Source organism: Orycteropus afer, unplaced genomic scaffold (assembly GCF_000298275.1).
Source record: "Orycteropus afer afer isolate SDZICR_OR568_19922 unplaced genomic scaffold, OryAfe1.0 scaffold00131, whole genome shotgun sequence".
Lineage (NCBI taxonomy): Eukaryota > Metazoa > Chordata > Mammalia > Tubulidentata > Orycteropodidae > Orycteropus > Orycteropus afer.
The window spans coordinates 3,293,130-3,311,410 of record NW_006921718.1 but is presented as its reverse complement, the minus strand read 5'-3'; the positions used below and the strand labels follow the sequence as shown (position 1 = coordinate 3,311,410).

Genomic DNA, 18,281 nt, shown 5'->3' with positions numbered 1-18,281 from the left:
AGAGACATCAATTGACAAATGAGGGCAACTACAAGCCAAAGAGGGAAAAAACTGTGTAGTTACAGAACTACTAAATGGTAGTGAAGTCAAGACAACTACAAGATAGAATGGACTGTTCTAAACTTGGGAAGAAAACTATAAATCACAGGGTAACCTCAAAGAAAAATGATAAATCTTCACATCAAAATAAAAATGAGGACCTACACAAATATTTATCACATACTAAAACAATGTCAATGAAGGAAGTGATAACACGATTCATAAACAAAACGAGCTCAGCATAAAAATTACATGGAACAAAGAAATCAACACCACGAAAAAGTACCCAACAAAAATGACAGCAACAAATTCATACTTGTCGATAATTATGTATCTGGCAAGGGATTTATCTCTAAGATTTATAGAAAACTCCAATACCTCAACACCAAAAGAATTACCGATCCAACTGAAAAATGGGCAGAAGACCTGAATAGACACACTTCACCAAAGAGGATATTCAGGTGGCCAACAAATACATGAAGAGATGCCCATGATCACTGGCCATCAGAGAGATGCAAATCAAAACAATAATGAGATATACTGTCTCACCCCAGCACTGATGGCATGGTTCAATGAGACAGAAACTAACAAATGCTGCTGGGCATATGGAGAGATTGAGACTCTCATACACTGCTGGTGGGACTGTGAAGATACAACCACTGTGGAAAGCAATATGGCTATTCCTTAGAAAGCTGGAATTGGAGATACCATTTGCACCAGCAATCCCATTACTAGATATAAAACCTTGAAAGGTGAGAGCCAAGACAGGAACAGATACATGCACATCCATGTTCATCACAACACTATTTACAACAGCAAAAATACGGAAACAACCTATGTGCCCATCAGTGGAAGAGTAGATGACCAAACTATGGTACATACACACAATGGAATACTATGCAGTGCTAAAAAATAATGTAGAGTCTGCAAAACACTGTATAACATGGATGAACTTGCAGGACATTATGTTGAGAGAAATAAGTCAGTCACAGAAGGACAAGTATAGTATTAGTTCATTGTTGTGGAGGGTCAAAGAAAGGTTTAAATATGTAGAGAAACTTTCTTTGTTGGTTGCCAAGGGTAGGAGGGGAGGGGAGAGAACACTGCAAAAAAAAAAAAAGCATTGACCCATGTCACTTCAGTTTTATGTATTTCATTATACATAAATTATATTTCAATAAAATGCATAAAAAAACCCTAAAAAAATTAGTAACAGTATTAACGCATGTCTTGTTTTATTTTTAAGAGGCTAGTTTTGGTTTATTTCATTAAAGGTAAATAGAATATCATTTTTAAATTATGGAAAAATAATTTAATGTTTTTATAGTAGGACATATTGTTCATAATCCAAAGAAGACTTTATTACATATATAAAAACATATCATTTTGTACTACCCTACTGCATTACAATTTACACAGACTAAAATTCCCTTTTTCTTTAATTATAGTATATAAAAGTGACAGGAAAAAAACCCCTTTCTATAAAGTGAATGTTCAGAATTATGATCAAATGGGTAATTTTTACTGGGATTATACATGATTCATCATTTTAAGCCAGTTCATGGAGATACTTGCAAATCTGAACTATGACAATTAGGAGAATTAACCTTCCTCATTACTTAGGCCCAAAATGGAGACTTGGATATATAGTAAACCCAAGTACATTTCTAATCAGCCACGTAAATAAAAAGTATGAGCAAAAGATAAAAATGCTTGAGAATTGCTTTAAAATTCACTTTTAAAACTAGAGAAAACATGCCACCCCTTTTTGCAGATTTACATTTGCTTCTTAACTCCCAAAAGAAAAACAGACATACGCTGATGTGCGTAGGGAGCTCTGGTGGCGTAATGTCTAAGGCATTTGACTGCAAACCAGAAGGCTGGCAGTTCAAACCCACCAGCCACTCCTCAGAAGGAAGGTCGGGCAATCTACTTCCATAGTGACACCGCATCAGAAACTCAAGGAGGGGTCACAATGAGTCGGATTTGACTCATCAACAGTAAGTTGAGTTGAGTTTTTTGACGTGCGTAAGTGCTCACATAGTAATTTACAGATGAATTGATAAAAAATTTATCACACTTGAGTATAATTTGCAGTATTTTGTCTTACCTTCAAAAGTTCAAAGTAATGTAGACAGTGGTAAACAGGGGCCAGAAGTAGCCTGGGTAAAACATATTGAACAGCTTCTTTGAAACCTTCACCTATTGACTGGAAAAAAAAGTGGTTTAATTTATTTTAACTTTATTTTCGAGAAACTGTTTAATTGAGTAATTAAAAATTACTATACCTGCAAATAGAGTGCCGCTCCAGGCTTTGATAACTGACTAAGGAAATGATCATGAAAACCAGGTCGCAAAATATCTCGTGCATAGGATTCATATGGATCAAATGCCAGTTCCTTAGAAAATAAAGAAGGTAAAATATAAATAATCTTCCTCCAAGGTAAAACATAAATAACCTACTACCATAAATATTGTGATTAAATTATGGGCACACCTATATCTGGATAATTATATATTTCTTTTAAAGTCTCTAAAAATTATGACCATTAACTAGAATTTTAATAGGACAAATTTAATAGTCTCAAGTAAAAGAGTAAATAAATTCTGTCTGATGAGTAATGGGATCCTTGTATAATACCTCTCATCTAAGTATTCTGGTATATAGAATTATCAAAGGACAGTGCCATAAAGGCAGGTATACTTTTGGTGTGGAAAACAAGCAAACAATCTCTAGTCTGAACATCAAAGGACACAGATATCTACAACTTGTTAAGGTGTAAACATGTAGAATAGTTGTACCAGACATTCATTTTTCTCATGGTTATTTCTTGGTGGTGGAATTTTATTTTGACATTCTGTAAGACAGTTTATGTCATCTAAAATTTATCATTACAGTTTTCACCAAACAAAATATTTAAATTCAAATTGCAAAAAGTGTACTATCATCATTAACATCATCAATCATTAACAGCCTAAATAACTCTAATAGCTAGCACCAAAGAAGCAGAAAATACTGATTTTAATGATTCCTGAGAAGAAGAGAATAGGTGTCTTAATTTTAGCAGAAGGGATAGAGCCTCAATTGTTAATTGTCTTCCATCTAAAACCATTATGAAAATGATGCTCCACATTCTGTCCAGTGCTCATTTCCAGAGAGGATAATACTACAAAGTAGAAGAGGCCATCTAGTGGAGGAGTGTGGTATAAGGCGGTATGAAAGATGCATTCAAAAGACGAAAAACCAAACTCACTGCCTGCAGTGGGATCCAACTCTTAGTGACACCCTCCATGGGTTTCCGAGGCAGTATCACTACAGAAGCAGATTGCCCAACCTTCCTTCTAGGAGTGGCTGGTGGGTTTGAACTGCCAGCCTTCTTGTTAGCAGTCAGTATTATTGTTGTTGTTATGTGCCGTCGAGTCGGACCTGACTCATAGCGACCCCTCCTTGGGTTTCCGAGGCAGTATCACTACAGAAGTACATTGCCCCATCTTCCTTCCAAGGAGTGTAGTTACCTTTAAATTTGTTTTTGATATTTTTATATGTGTGGCTGGTGGGTTCTAGCTACCTATTTTTTATTTTTCTAATTTTTATTGTGATTTGGGTGAAAGTTTACAGAGCAAATTCATCTTCCATACAGCAGTTCACATACACTTTGTCTCATGACATTCACTGCCAATTTTCTGTAATGCAACAGCTCTCTTCCCTCTTCCTCCCCATAATTGCCTCTTCCCTGCTTCCTTCCCTCCCACGCACTCCTGCCCCCCCTAGCTGTCTCCCTGTGCATACACAGCCCTTCTATTCTCCCATGATTGAGCTTTCCAAGGAATGTATCTACCTAATGTAAATGTTCAGCTCATATACCTGTCTAGTTTGGCTGGAAGCCATAGGCACCAAAAACCAAACCAAACTTACTGCTGTTGTGTTGGATCCGACTCATAGTGACCCCTCCTTGAGTTTCCGAGGCGGTACCTCTACTGAAGTAGATTGTCCAATCTTCCTTCCAAGGAGTAGCTGGTGGGTTTGAACTGCTGCCAGCCTTCTGGTTAGCAGTCAAATGCCTTAGGCACTATGCCAACAGAGTGGGTTCAATTCCAGACCCGAAGGGCAGCTAGGTCCATAGTCTCAGGGGTTTCACCAGGCTCCATCAGACCAGCAAACCTGGTCTGTTTTTTTTTTTTTTTTTAAATGATTCTGATTTTTGTTCCGCATTGTTCTCCCAGTCTATCCAGGATTTGAGATTGCTTTTTTTAGGAAAGAATAAATCTTGACAATACCAGATCAGAAATCAGAAGACCTGAGTTCTGATATTTGTGAAATCCAACACGGCATATAAAGTTCCAAATCATCCTGGATTCCTTGCGCAGGCTTCTAGTTCATTTCTCAGTTTCAACTCCATCAACTATTTCCAACTAAAAATTTCTAGAATAATATAACACTAGAAATTGCACTTAATTGTGGGATCTTTTAGGAAAGGATAGTAAGGTTTCCACAATAACAAGTGGAAAGAATCAGGTACAAAAAGAATGGATGGGAGAGAGTGATAACAATGTGATTACATGGCTGTATCTTGGGTCTCCTGAACTTCTAGAAATTATCATACACAGCAGATAAATGTATCTTTACATAGCAGATAAATTTATCCTACTGTGTATCTTTACACAGCAGATAAATGTGTCATACACAGCAGATAAATGTATCCTACTCTTTCAATAATCGTAAATTTATTATAGAATATTTATGATAAAGTCTATACAGTATAGTGGTTTTAAAAGCATACTCTTTGGAGAATTAGAGAACCAATTCTGAGTCTACTATTTATTAGTTGTGTGACCTTCAACAAACTACTTTCTCTGAGCCAGTTTCCTCATTGAAAATTGTATTTAATATCGGTCTTTTATGATTGGTTCACTGGTTAAAACATAGCATGTACTTGTAAGATTTAAAGAAAAATAAAATATAAAATCATCAATACACATAATTGTGCTAACAATCAAAAACATAAAATATTTTAAACATACAAAAATGTACAGAGAATTGCCTAACATAAGTAAATTCACCATCTAGCTCAAAAAAGCTCTAACATTTTATAATACTTGGTTCAGACTATTTTTTAAAGAAATAAAAGTGATATAACTGATGATGCGCTGGAATCCCTGGCCCTGTTTTCTTCTGAGAGTTCCATAGCAGTAGCTCTTACATTAGATCTCTGATTCATTTTGAGTTAATTTTGTATGTAGTGTTTGTAAGAGTCCAACTCCATTCTTTGGTGCTTTTCGTATAACTTTATGGTGTCGTTTCTTGAACAGTTTTTTAATTTTTAATCTCTTCCTTTACTGTATGGGCTTTCTGTGTCTTCTTTAAGAAACCCTTCTCTACATCAAAGTCATAAATATGTTCTGTATTTTCATCTGACCTTCTAAAGTTTTGCTTTTCATTTTTGGATTTATAATGTACTTGGAAGTTTTTATGTATAATGTTAACTGAGGAAGGAATTTTTTCTCTATACGAATAACCAGTTTTGTACTCAGCATCATTTATTAATTAGTTCACCTTTCACTACAGATCAATAATATAATCTTATACAAGTATTTATGCATAGGGGGTATATTTTTTTCCAGGGCTCTCTACTCTGTTCCACTAATTGTCCATACCTGCACCAATATGACAATTATGTGGTGTCATAATAAATCTTAGTAACTGGCAGGACAAGCCCCCACTTATTTGTTATTCATCAAAATTTTCTATAATTTTTATTCCTTTTCTTCCACATGAATTTTAGGATCAGATAGTTAGGCACTGAATTTATAGATTACTTGGGGGAGGGGCAACTTACATTATAATATTGTTAAAATAATAGCAATACATGATATATACAGTAAAACAGCATTATTCACAGATTCTGTATATGTGAATTTGCCTGCTTGCTAAAAAACACCTGTAGTACTTTCTTTGAATCATTTGCACACACATCCAGGTACAAAATGGAAAATTTCCACCTGAAGTTAGATAAGATTGGCTCAACATTCACTAATTCAGTATTTGTGGGAACTTCATAGAACATAACTACTGAAAATAATTGGAATCAATTATATCTCCATTTATTCAGACCTTCTTTTATGAACCTAATATAATTTTCTCAATAAAATTAGATTTACTTCTGAGTACCCTATTATGTTGTTTCTACAGTGAATGGATCCTTTTTTTAACCAAAAAAAAAAAAAAAAAAAACCCAACTATTTATATTCCATTGGTTAAACTCAGAATAGTAATATTACTAATACTTTTATAAACTGATCTTTTATCTAGCAACTTTACAGTGGAGAAGCTCAACATCACCAGTCAAAAAAATAAGACCAGGGGCCAACTGTGGAAGAGACCATCAATTGCTCATATGTAAGTTTAAGATGAAGCTGAAGAAAATTAAAAACAAGTCCATGAGAGCTAAAACATGAACTTGAGTATATCACATCTGCATTTAGAAATCACCTGAAGAACGGATTGAGGCACTAAGTATTAATGACCAAAAAGTAGATGAGGTGTAGGATGACATTAAGGATATCATACATGAATAAAGCAAAAGGTCATTAAAAAGACAGGAAAAAAAGAAAAGATCAAAATGGTTGTCAGAAGACCCTCTGATACTTCCTTTTGAACAAAGAGTAGTAAAGTGAATGGAAGAAATGATGACATGGAAGTTTAACAAAAGATTTCAAAGGGTGGCTTGAATGGAAAAAGTGAAGTATCATAATGAAATGTGCAAAGACCTGGAGTTAAAAAATCAAAAGGAAGAACACCTTCGGCATTTCCCAAGCTGAAAAAAAGGGAAGAAAAAACTCAAGCCTCAAGTTATAATACTAAAGAATTCGAGGGGCAGAATACTGAATGACACAGCAAGCATTAAAAGAAGATGGCAGGAATAGAACGAGTCAGTGTAACAAAATGAACTGGTTGACATTCAGTCATTTCAGGAGGTTGCATAAGATCAAGAACAGATGGTACTGAAGGAAGAAGCCTAAGCTGCACTGAAGGCACTGGCAAAACATAAGGCTCTAGCAGCCTATATGACTATGAGACCAGAAGAACTAGATGGTGCCCGGCTACCACTGTCAACCACTCAGAGGGGGATCTATGTAGGAGATCCTGGATAGACAGGGAGAATAATGTGGAACAAAACTCAAAAATCATTTGGAAAATAAAAAAAAAAAGGAGGACCAGGTTTGCTGGTCTGATAGAGCCCAGTGGAACCCCTGAGACTATGGTTCCTAGCTGCCTTCAGATCTGGAATTGAACCCATACCTGTGGTTTCCAGACAAACAAAAGACAGGCATATAAGCTGAACATTTACCTGAGGTAGATACACTCCCTGGAGAGAACAATCATGGGAGAAAGAAGGGCTGTTAATGTACAGGGAGACAGTTCAGGAGTCAGGAGTGCATGAAGGGATGGACACAGGGAAGAGGTGACTGTCAGGAGGAAGTAGAAGGGGAGCTGTTGCATTGTGGTAAATTGTAGTCAATGTCATGAGACAAAGTGCATGTGAACTGCTGTATGGAAAGTGAATTTGCTCTATAAATCTTCACCCAACTCACAATTTAAATAAATAAATAAGGCTCCAGGAATTGCCAGAATACCAATTGAGATGTTTCAACAAATGGATGCAACTATGGAAGCACTCACTCATCTACACCACGAAATTTGGAAGACAGTTACCTGGCCAATCTCCTGGAAGAGATCCATATTTGTGTCTATTTTAAATAAAGGTGATCCAACAGAATACAGAAATTATAGAGCAATATCATTAATATCACACGTAAGTCAAATTTTGCTGAAGATAATTAAAAAATAGTTGCAGCAGTACATCAGCAGAGCACTACGAGAAATTCAAGCCAGATTCATAAGAGGATGAGGAATTCAGATTCAGAGAGAATGAGGAATAACATTGCTGATGTCACATTGCTCTTAGCTGAAAGCAGAGAATACCAGAAAAATGATTACCTGTGTTTTACTGACTGAGCAAAGGTATTCAACTACATGGATCATAACAAATTATGGATAACTTTGCAAAGAATGGAAATTCTTTGACACTTAATTGTGCTCGTGTGGAACCTATACAAAGGCCAAGAGATAGTCATTTGAACAAAACAAGGGGATATGGCATGGTTTAAAATCAGAAAAGGTGTGTCTCAGGGTTATATCCTCTTCCACATGTTTTGGTTACCTAGTGCTGCTCTGACAAGAAATATACCACAAATGGGATGGCCTTAACAAAACAGGAGTTTATTCTCTCACAATTTGGAGGCTTTAAGTCCAAGTTCAAAGTGCCAGGCTCTAGGGGCTGGATAAAAGCCCCTCAACCTTGGGGTCCAGCTCTGCCTCCTGCTCCCAGCTCACTGGAGCTAGAGGCATTTCTTCACTCGGACAGCTGTTAGCTGCTGAGGCTGAGAAGCCCCAAGGTTGACAAGTAAAAAGGCACAGTGCTGATGTTACCAAACCGCATGGCAGGCCATTAACTTAAGTCTATTTTAAGACCCAAGGTCGGCAGAGCATAGCAGGCTGCTGAGCAACAACACAGCTACATGCAGGGTTCAAGCATGCCATAGGCTAGAGACCATTCTCAAAGCTTTTCCTTATATACAGGAAGCAGACCACATCCCAAAGGCAGCTACTCAGCTGCTTGTGGTAGATCCCACCATGGAGCTGACTGCCAGTCTCATCATGGGGAATAACTACCACCAGCTGCCCAGCCACTCAATCAGGCCCAGCCAAGTTAACACAAAAACGTAACCACCACACCACACTTACTCAATATGTATGCTGAGCAAATAATTTGAGAAGCTGGATTATAAGAACAATAAAACATCACCATTGAAGGACAAATCATTAACATCCTGCGATATACAGATAACAGAACCTTCCTTGCTGAAAGTGAAGACTTACTGATGAAGATCAAAGGCTATATATAGCCTTCAGTATAGATTACACCTCAACATAAGGAAAACAAAAATCCTCACGATTGGACCAGTAAGTAACATCATGATGAATGGAGAAAAGGCAGAAGCACTCAAGGATTTCTTTTTACTTGGATCCACAATCAGTGTCTATGGAAGTAGTAGTCAAGAAATCAAATGACTTATTTCATTGAGTAATTCTGCTACAAAAGATCACATTAAAGTATTAAAAAGCAATGTTGTCACTTTAAGGACAAAGGTGTACCTACTCAAGCCATCATATCTTAAATTATCTCATAAGCATAAGAAAGCTGGACAATGAATAAGGAAGATCAAAGAAGAGATGATGCCTATGAATTATGGTATTGGTAAAGAATGTCAAATATGCCATGGACTGCCAGAAGAACAAATGAATTTCCTTGGAAGAAGTATAGTCAGAACACTCCTTAGATGCAAGGATAGAGAGATTTCAGCTCACGTACTTTGGACACGTTATCAGAAAGGACCAAACCCTGGAGAAGGACATCATGCTTGGTAGAGAGTCAGTGCAAGAGAGGAAGACCCTGAACGAGATGGTCTAACACAGCGGCTGCAACAATCAGGTCAAGCATAGCAACAATTGTCAGGATGGCACAGGACCAGGCAATGTTTCATTCCATTGTTTGTAGGATTGCCATGAGTTGGAACCAACACAACAGCACCTAACAACACAACAATACTGAATTTACTTAATTCTATTGCTATATATGTTCTCCTGGATCTTTCTATGTCAATAATTATGACTTTAAAAAGGACAATTTTGTTTGTTTGTTTGTTTTTTCCTTTATGCATTGGTTAGTACTTCTGTTAGAGTACTGATAGAAATGGTGATAGTGGACATTCTTAACTAGTTTTTTAATATTTCTATCATTTAGTAATTAAGAAAGGAGCTGTGGTGGTGCTGTGGTTAAAGCACTGGGTTGCTAACCAAAAGGTCTGTAGTTTGAACCCACCAGCTGCTCTGTGGGAGAAAAGATGAGGCAATCTGCTTCCATAAAGATTTATAGCTTTGGAAACCCTATGGGGGTGGTTCTACTTCATCCTATAGGGTTGCTATGAGTTGGAATCAACTCAATGGCAGTAATTAAGTGGTTAGTAATTAAGTGTGATATCTGCTACAGATTTTTGATAAATATCACTTACTAGGTTAAGAAAGTTCCTTTGTATCTCTAGTTTGCTAAAAGCACTGTTAAGAAATTCATGAATGAATGATGAATTTTATGAAATGCATGTTATTTGTTGAGATTTTAATCTGTTAATATAGAATATTAAATTTTTTTTTTAATTTTCAAACCATTAAGGAGTAAACTTTCTATGATAAATCATACTTGGCCACAGTGTTCTGATACATTATAAATGGATGCATTTTAAAAAAGATTTTTGCATGTATGTTAATATGAGTGGTTCATACTTTTCCTTGTATTTTCCTTATCCATTTAACATGTCTATCCAATCCAGCTAAACTGAGTTGCCCTTTGTGTCCCTGTTCTTTGAAACAATTTGCAGAAGAGCAAGATTAACTGTTTCTTGCAGACTATAAAACCCATCTATCATAGCACCTCAAGTCATGTGTAAAAATGAAATTGATTATTTTTTGTATGGTTTTTAATTTAATCAAAACATCTACTTCTTAATTTTCCTATTTTATATTTATATATTTGAAATTGCCTATTTCATCTAAATTTTCAAAAAATTTGAAGTGGATCTTACTTTTATGATTTAAAAAATCTTTATAGTTCTATCTTCTTTTGATGTTAATATTCATTTGTGCTTTTCTTCTCCCCTCCCCCTTCATTAAGCTTACTAAAGGTTTTGTTACATCTAAATGTTTTCTAGCTCATTAGTTTTTTTTTCTGTTACTTCCTTGCCTATATTCTCTTCAGCTTATGCTATTATCTTTACTGCCTCTCGAACCAAAATCTTAACTAAATTATTTTCAATTACAACTATTTTTCTTTCCCCTGCAACATGGTTTATTATTATTATTTAAATTTCTGCAGTGCTCCCTCTCCTCCTCTCCTACCTCTGGTAATCAAGAAAGTTTCCTTCCATCTATAAACTTTTCCTTGACTTTTTACAATAGTGAACTAATACAATATTTGTCCTTTTGTGATTGACTTATTTCACTCAGGATAATGTCCTCCAAGTTCATCCATGTTACATGGTGTTTTGCAGATTCTACATTATTCTTTGGTGTTGCATAGTATTCCACTGTGTGCTTGTACCACAGTTTGCTTATCCATTCTTCTGCTGAGGGGCACCTAGGTTGTTTTCATCCTTTTGGTATCGTAAATAGTGCTGTGATGAACATGGGTGTGCATGTATCTGTTCTTGTCCTGGTTTTCACTTCTTTAGGATATATACCTAGTAATGGGATTGCTAAGGAGCTCTGGTGACATAGTGCCTAAGGCATTTGACTGTTAACCAGAAGGTTGGTGGTTCAAACCCACCAGACACTCTGCAGAAGGAAGACTAGGCAATCTACTTCCGTAAAGATTTACTGCCTCAACAACCCAAAGGGGGTTGCTATGAGTCAGAATCAACTCAATGGCAGTGAGTATGGTGTTTTTTTTTTTTTTTTTTTTTTTTGTTAATGGGATTGTGGATCAAATGGTATTTCTGATTCCAACTTTTTAAGGAATCACCATACTGATTTCCACAATGGTTGTATCATTTTACAGTCCCACCAGCAATGTATGAGAGTCCCAATCTCTCCACACCCCCGGCAGCATTTGTTATATTCCGTCTTGTTGAACTTTGCTATTGGTGCTGGGGCCAGATGGTATCTCATTGTGATTTGCCTATCTCTAGTGGCTAATGACTGTGAACATTTCTTCATGTGTTTGTTGGCCACCTGCATATTCTCTGGTGAAGTGTCCTTTCATGTCTTCTGCCCATTTTTTAATTGAATTGTTTGTCTTTTTGTTGTTGAGGTGCTGGAGTTTTCCATAAATTTTAGATTTAAGTCCCTCGTCTCATTATTTAATTGCCAAATAATTTTACCCAGTCTGTAGGTTCTCTTTTGATTCTTTTGGAGAAGCCTTTTGAACCACGTAAAATTTTAACTTTTAGAAGGTCCCGTTCATCTATCTAGTTTATCTTCAGCTGTTTGTGCATTTTGGGTTATGCGTGACAGTCTATTTTCACTGCTATTCATAAGGTTTTCACTGGCCTCTTCTTTGAGAAGTGGATGGCCTCTTCCTTCTTCCAAGTCCCTCTTAGTCTGGAACCTCCAAGGAAACCTGTCTACCAGGAGTGACCTGCTGGTATTTTAAATACCAGTGGCATAGCTTCCAGCCTCACAGCAACACACAAGCCACCACAGTACAACAAACTGACAGATATGGGGTAGTTGACAATCTATTTATTGACAGTCTATTTATGCCATAAATTAGGGCCCCTAAATTTGCCCCTATTTTTTCTTTGAGGTTTCACATTTAAGTCTTTGATTCATCTGAAGTTAGTTTTGGTGTAAGGTGTGAGGTACAGCTGTTGCTTCATTTTTGTGCAAATGGATATCCAGCTTTGCCAGAACTGGATATCATTTGTTAAAGAGACCATTCCGCATGTAATGGATTTCAGCCCTAAAAATCAGCTGACCATATGTCAATGGATGCATTTCTGGGCTCTCAATTCTGTTCTACTGGTCTGTGTGTCCCTTGCCGTACCAACAGCAAGCTGTTTTGACTACTGTAGCTGTATAATAGATTTTGAGATCCAGAAGTGTGACACATGCTACTTTTGTTCTTCTTCAATAGTGCTTTGCTTATCTAAGGTCTTTTTCCTTTACATATAAAATTAGCAATTAATTTTTCCATATCCTCAAAGAATGTTGATGGGATCTGGATTAGGATTGCACTGAATGTATAGATTGCTTTGCATAGTACTGACATTTTCACAATGTTCTATCTTCCTATCCACAAGCATGGATTGTTGTTGTTATGTGCCATCGAGTCATCTCTGACTCATCATGACCTTATGTACAAAAGAATGCAACACTGCCCAGTCCTGTGCCAGCCTCCCAATCCCTACTATATCTGAGCCTATTGCTGCAGCCACCATGTCAGTCCTTCTTGTTTAGGTCCTTCCTGTCTTTCGTTGACCCTCCACTTAATCAAGCACAATATCCCTCTCCAGAGAATGGTCCCTTCTGACAACATGACCAAAGCAGTTGAGATGAAGTCTGGCCATTCTCAATTCCAAGGAGCATTCTCCAGGACAGATTTGTTAGTACCTTTAGCAGCCCATTGTACTTTCCACATCCTTCACCAACACCACAACTCAAAAGCATTAACTCTTCTTTGGTCTTCCTTTTTTATTGTCCAGCTCTCACATTCACATGAGGTGATTGAAAATACCATGGCTTGGGTTAGGCGTATCTTAGTCTTCAAGGAGCTATCTTTGCTCTTCAGCACTTGCAAGGGGTCTTTTGCAACAGATTTTCCCAGTGCAATATGATGCCTGATGTCTTGACTGCTACTTCCATTGGTGTTGATTGTGCAATCAAATAATATGAAGTCTTTGACAATTTCAATCTTTTCTCTATTTATCGGGATGCTGATTATTGGTCCAGTTGTGAGGATTTTTGTTTTCTTTACATTGAGGTGTAATCCATACTGCAGACTGTAGTCTTTAATCTTCATCAGTATGTGCTCCAAGTCATCCCCACTTTCAGCATGCAAAGTTGTGTTGTCTTCATATCTCAGGTTGTTAATGAGACTTCCTCCAAACCTGATGCCCTGTTCTTCTTCACATAGTCCAGCTTCTCAGATTATCTGCTCAGCATACAGATTGAATAAGTACGGTGAAAGAACACAACCCTGATGCACACTCCCTTCCTGATTTTAAACCATGCAGTATTCTCTTGTTGTGTTTGCACGACAGCCTTCTGGTCTATTGTACAGGTTCCTCATGAGTACAATTAAGTGTTCTGGAATTCCCTTTCTTCTCAATGTTATCCAAAATTTGTTATGACCCACACAATCGAATGCCTTTGCATAGTCAATAAAACACAAGTAAAAATCTTTCTGGTATTCTTTGCTTTCAACCAAGATCCATCTGATATCAGCAATGATATCCCTCATTCCATATCCTCTTCCGAATCCAGATTGCATTTCTGAAGTTCGCTGTCAATATATTTCTGCAACCGTTTTTGAATTATCTTCAATAAGATTTTACTTGTGTGTGATATTAATGATACTGTTCTATAATTTCCACATTCTGTGGAATCACCTTTCTTTGGAATGGGTACAAATATGTATCTCTTCCAGTCAGTCGGCCAGGTAGCTGTCTTCCAAACCACTTGGCATAGCGGAGTGAGTGCCTCCACTGCAGCATATGTTTACTGAAACATCTCAATAGGTATTCCATCAATTGTCAGAGCCTTGTTTTTCACCAATTCCTTCAGTGCAGCTTTGACTTCTTCCTTCATTACCATTGGTTCTTGATCATAGGCCACTTCCTGAAATGGATGATCATCTACCAATTCTTTTTGGTATTGGAACTCCATGTATTCCTTCCATCTTCTTTTGAGTTTCCTGCATCATTCAACATATTGCCCATGGAATCTTTCAACATTGCAATTCAAAGCTTAATTTTTTTCCTCAGTTCTTTCAGCTTGAGAAATGCTGAGCATGTTCTTCCTTTTGGTTTTCTAACTCCAGGTCTTTGCACATTTCATCATACTAACTATCTTCTTGAGCTACTCTTTGAAATCTATTCAGCTCTTTTATCCTGTTGATTCTTTCATTTGCTTTAGCTACTCTCCATTCAAGGGGAAGTTTCAGAGTCTCTTCTGACTTCCATTTTGGTCTTTTCTTCCTTTCCTCTGTTTTTAATGGCCTTTTGCTTTTTTCACGGATGATGTTCTTGATGTCATCCCACAATTCCTCTAGTTTTGGGTCATTGGTGTTTAATACGTGAAATCTTTTCTTTAGATGGTCTCTAAATAAAGGATCATCTAAACTTAGAGACCATCTAAAGAACAGAATTGATTTGACGAGCATGGTACATTCTTCCATTTATGTAGACCTCTTAAAGTTTCTTGAAGTAACGTTTTGTATGTTTCTTTGTGAGGTCTTTTGTGTTCCTAGTGAGATTTATTCCCAAATATTTTATTTTTTTGGTAGCTCTGGCAGCACAGTACCTAAGGCATTTGATTGCTAACCAGAGGCTAGTGGTTCAAACCCACCAGCAACTCCTCGGAAGGAAGACTGGGCAATCCACTTCTGTAGAGATAGTGCCTCAGAAACCCAGGGAATGGTTGCTATGATTCAGGACTGACTCAATGGCAGTGAGTATGGTTTTTTTAATTGTAAATAGTACTGATTTCCTTATTTCCTTTTTACCAATCTCTTTGCTGGTCAATTACATGTATTTTCAAAATATATATTTTAAGCAAAGTTTTCTCTAAGCACTACTTTAGCTGTATAAGGTTTGGTATATGGTATTTCACTTTTGTTCAATGGTAATCCACTGTCATTGATTCTATAATCTGTGAGATATTTATGAATTCATTTTCGGAGGTGCAGTAGCATTTGACTGCTTATCAGCAGGTTGGTGATTCAAACCCACCAGCTGCTCTGTGGAAGGAAAATGGGACAATCTACTTCCATAAAGATTTACCACCTCAGAAACCCAATGGAGGTCACTGTAAGTTGGAATTGACTCGACAGCAGTGAGTTTGTTTTTTTGAAGAATTCTTAAAAATTTTTACTGTGAATTCCAATTTACTTGTTAGAAGAGGAGCTCTGGTAGCGTAGTGCCTAGGGCACTTGACTACTAACCAGAAGGCTGACGGTTCAAACCCACCAGCCACTCCTCGGAAGGAAGGTTGGGCAACCTACTTCCACAGTGATACTGCCTAGGAAACCCAAGGAGGGGTTGCTATGAGTCGGGTCCAACTCAACAGCAAACAACAACCACCACATTGTCAGAAAAGATGGTCTGTGTACTATTTAAAATTTCAAGGCTTCTTTGTAATATAATATCATGACCAACTTTTGTGAACTTATCTTGCAAAGAAATTAAAGCCTCTATATGCTAAGTACAAGGTGCTATATCATACATATCAAACATGTTCAATTTGTTAATTACAATCTTCTATGTTCTTATTAATCTTTTCTCAGTTTGATCTATCAATTTCTGATAGAGATGTGTTAAAATTTTCCATTATGATAGTAATATTTTTGATTTTTCAAAACTTGAAATTTTGTTAGTTTTGACTGATTCTCTTTTGAGGATTTTAATATATATCCATGACTATTATATCTTTGTGACAGTGCCTCTTTTATTATTAGGTAGTGTTCCTCTCTATCATTACAAATGTGTTTTTTTTTCACTTACACCTTACTTTGTCTAATATTAATACTGATATACCAGTTTCCTTTGCCACAAATTTTTTTACATGTCATGATTTTTACACATTTTTATTTGAAATATTTCGGTGATTCTGCTTTAGGTATGTCTCTTGTATGCTGGATAAACCGGATTTATAAAAATCAAATCTGATAATCACTTTCTTTAAATAAATGAATTTCATCAGTTTACATATACTGAGTTGCTAATGTAGATGCATTTATTTGTACCATATTATATTATATTCGTGATGTGTTTATCTTTTCTTATTATCAGTGCTTTACTTTGCTTCATTTATTCTTTATTGTCAGTGGAAATAACAAAGTATTACTATACTTCTTTTTCCCTCTCTGTATATTAGAAGGTCTCGGAAGGAAGGTTGGGCAATCCTACTTCCGTAGTGATACTGCCTCGGAAACCCAAGGAGGGGTCGCTATGAGTCAGGGCTGACTTGACGGCACATAACAACAACAACAACAACATATTAGAAGGTATCCATAGATTTCTAATCTTTTGGTGATTTTCCTGAATGTTTAAAAAATCAAATATAGTTGCTTATAAATTTCTCTAACACTTATAGTTACTCAGTATTTCTAATTCTAAACACAAGTCTATTTTATACACTGTATATCTTGTTACTGACACCTAGAAGTTTAGTTTAATCCTCTTTTATAAAATGTAACACAAGTATTGGTTTTAGAAATATTTAATTTACAAATATATTTTACCAATTTCTCTCTCACCATTAGCCCTTGTATTCATTGATTTTTGTCCAAGTTTAATTTCCTTCTTGCTGAAAAACACCCTTTAATACTTCTTGCAACAGGGGTTAATTAAGTAGTAAATTTCAATAGGCCTGAAATTGTTATTCTCTTGTTCCTCACTTTTTTTTCTTCTCATTTTTTGTTAAATTGAGATATAACTTGCTAAATTCCACAATCTAATGAATTTTTACATATGTATGCATTGCATCTGTGCAGTCACCACCCAGATTAGGAAACAGGGTATTTCCAGTATGTCAGAAACCTCCCTTAAGATCCTCAGTCAACCATCATTCTAACCTCTATGCGCCTATCAGTTTTGCATGGTTTTGAACATTCTATAAATGGAATTCTATAGTATGCATTTTGATGCTTATTTCGCTCATTGTTCTGTTGGTGCTTTCATCAGTTCATTCTTTTCTATGACAATGTATCATCTGTATATGCCATATACCATTTTATTGCCAATACAGCACTGGTATGGGAGTTCTGGCAGTGTAGTGCCTAAGGCATTTGATTACTAACCAGAAGGCTAGCAGTTCAATCCCACCAGCCATTCCTCGGAAGGAAGATTGGGCAATCTACTTCCGTACAGATACTGCCTCAGAAACCCAAGGAGAGGTTGCTATGAGTCGGATCTGACTTGATGGCATTGAGTTTGGTTTTAGTTTTTTTTGTTTTTAATAGCTTTGGTATGCTGTGTGAATATACAACAAATTATCCATTATGAGTAATCCTGCTACTAACATTCTTTATCACATCATTTTGTAAACATATGTACTCATTTCTGTTTGGTATAAGTGCAAGAGTGGAACTGCTGGATCATGGCGGAAATTGTATGCTTAGCTTTAGAAGATATACCAAGAGTTTCCCAAAGTGCTTATACTAGTTTACATCCCCATCTGCAATGTAGACAATATAGAGTTCCAACTGCTCTAGTTTTAAGTCACATTTATTTGAGGAATAATGATGTTGAGCATCTTTTCTCAATGTGCTCAGGAATTATTTTTTATTATTGATTTGGAGCATTTTTCACAGATGCTGGACACAAGTCTTTCATTGGCCATATGTATTGTAAATGTTGTCTCCCAGTGCATAGCTTGCCTTTTTACGCTAGTCTTTTTTTTTTTTTTT

The 18,281-nt window shown here is 36.4% G+C and overlaps 1 protein-coding gene across 1 annotated transcript in view; it reads right to left on the bottom strand.

Moving 5' to 3' along the window:
• SOS1 (SOS Ras/Rac guanine nucleotide exchange factor 1) overlaps positions 1-18,281 on the bottom strand; it is a 266,745-nt gene that overhangs the window by 101,148 nt on the left and 147,316 nt on the right. The window contains exons 7-8 of the mRNA XM_007945049.1: positions 2,328-2,438; positions 2,150-2,248 (exon numbers count right to left, since the gene is read on the bottom strand). Of these exons, the coding sequence (XP_007943240.1) occupies positions 2,150-2,248; positions 2,328-2,438 (210 nt within the window). The remainder of the gene's footprint in view (positions 1-2,149; positions 2,249-2,327; positions 2,439-18,281) is intronic.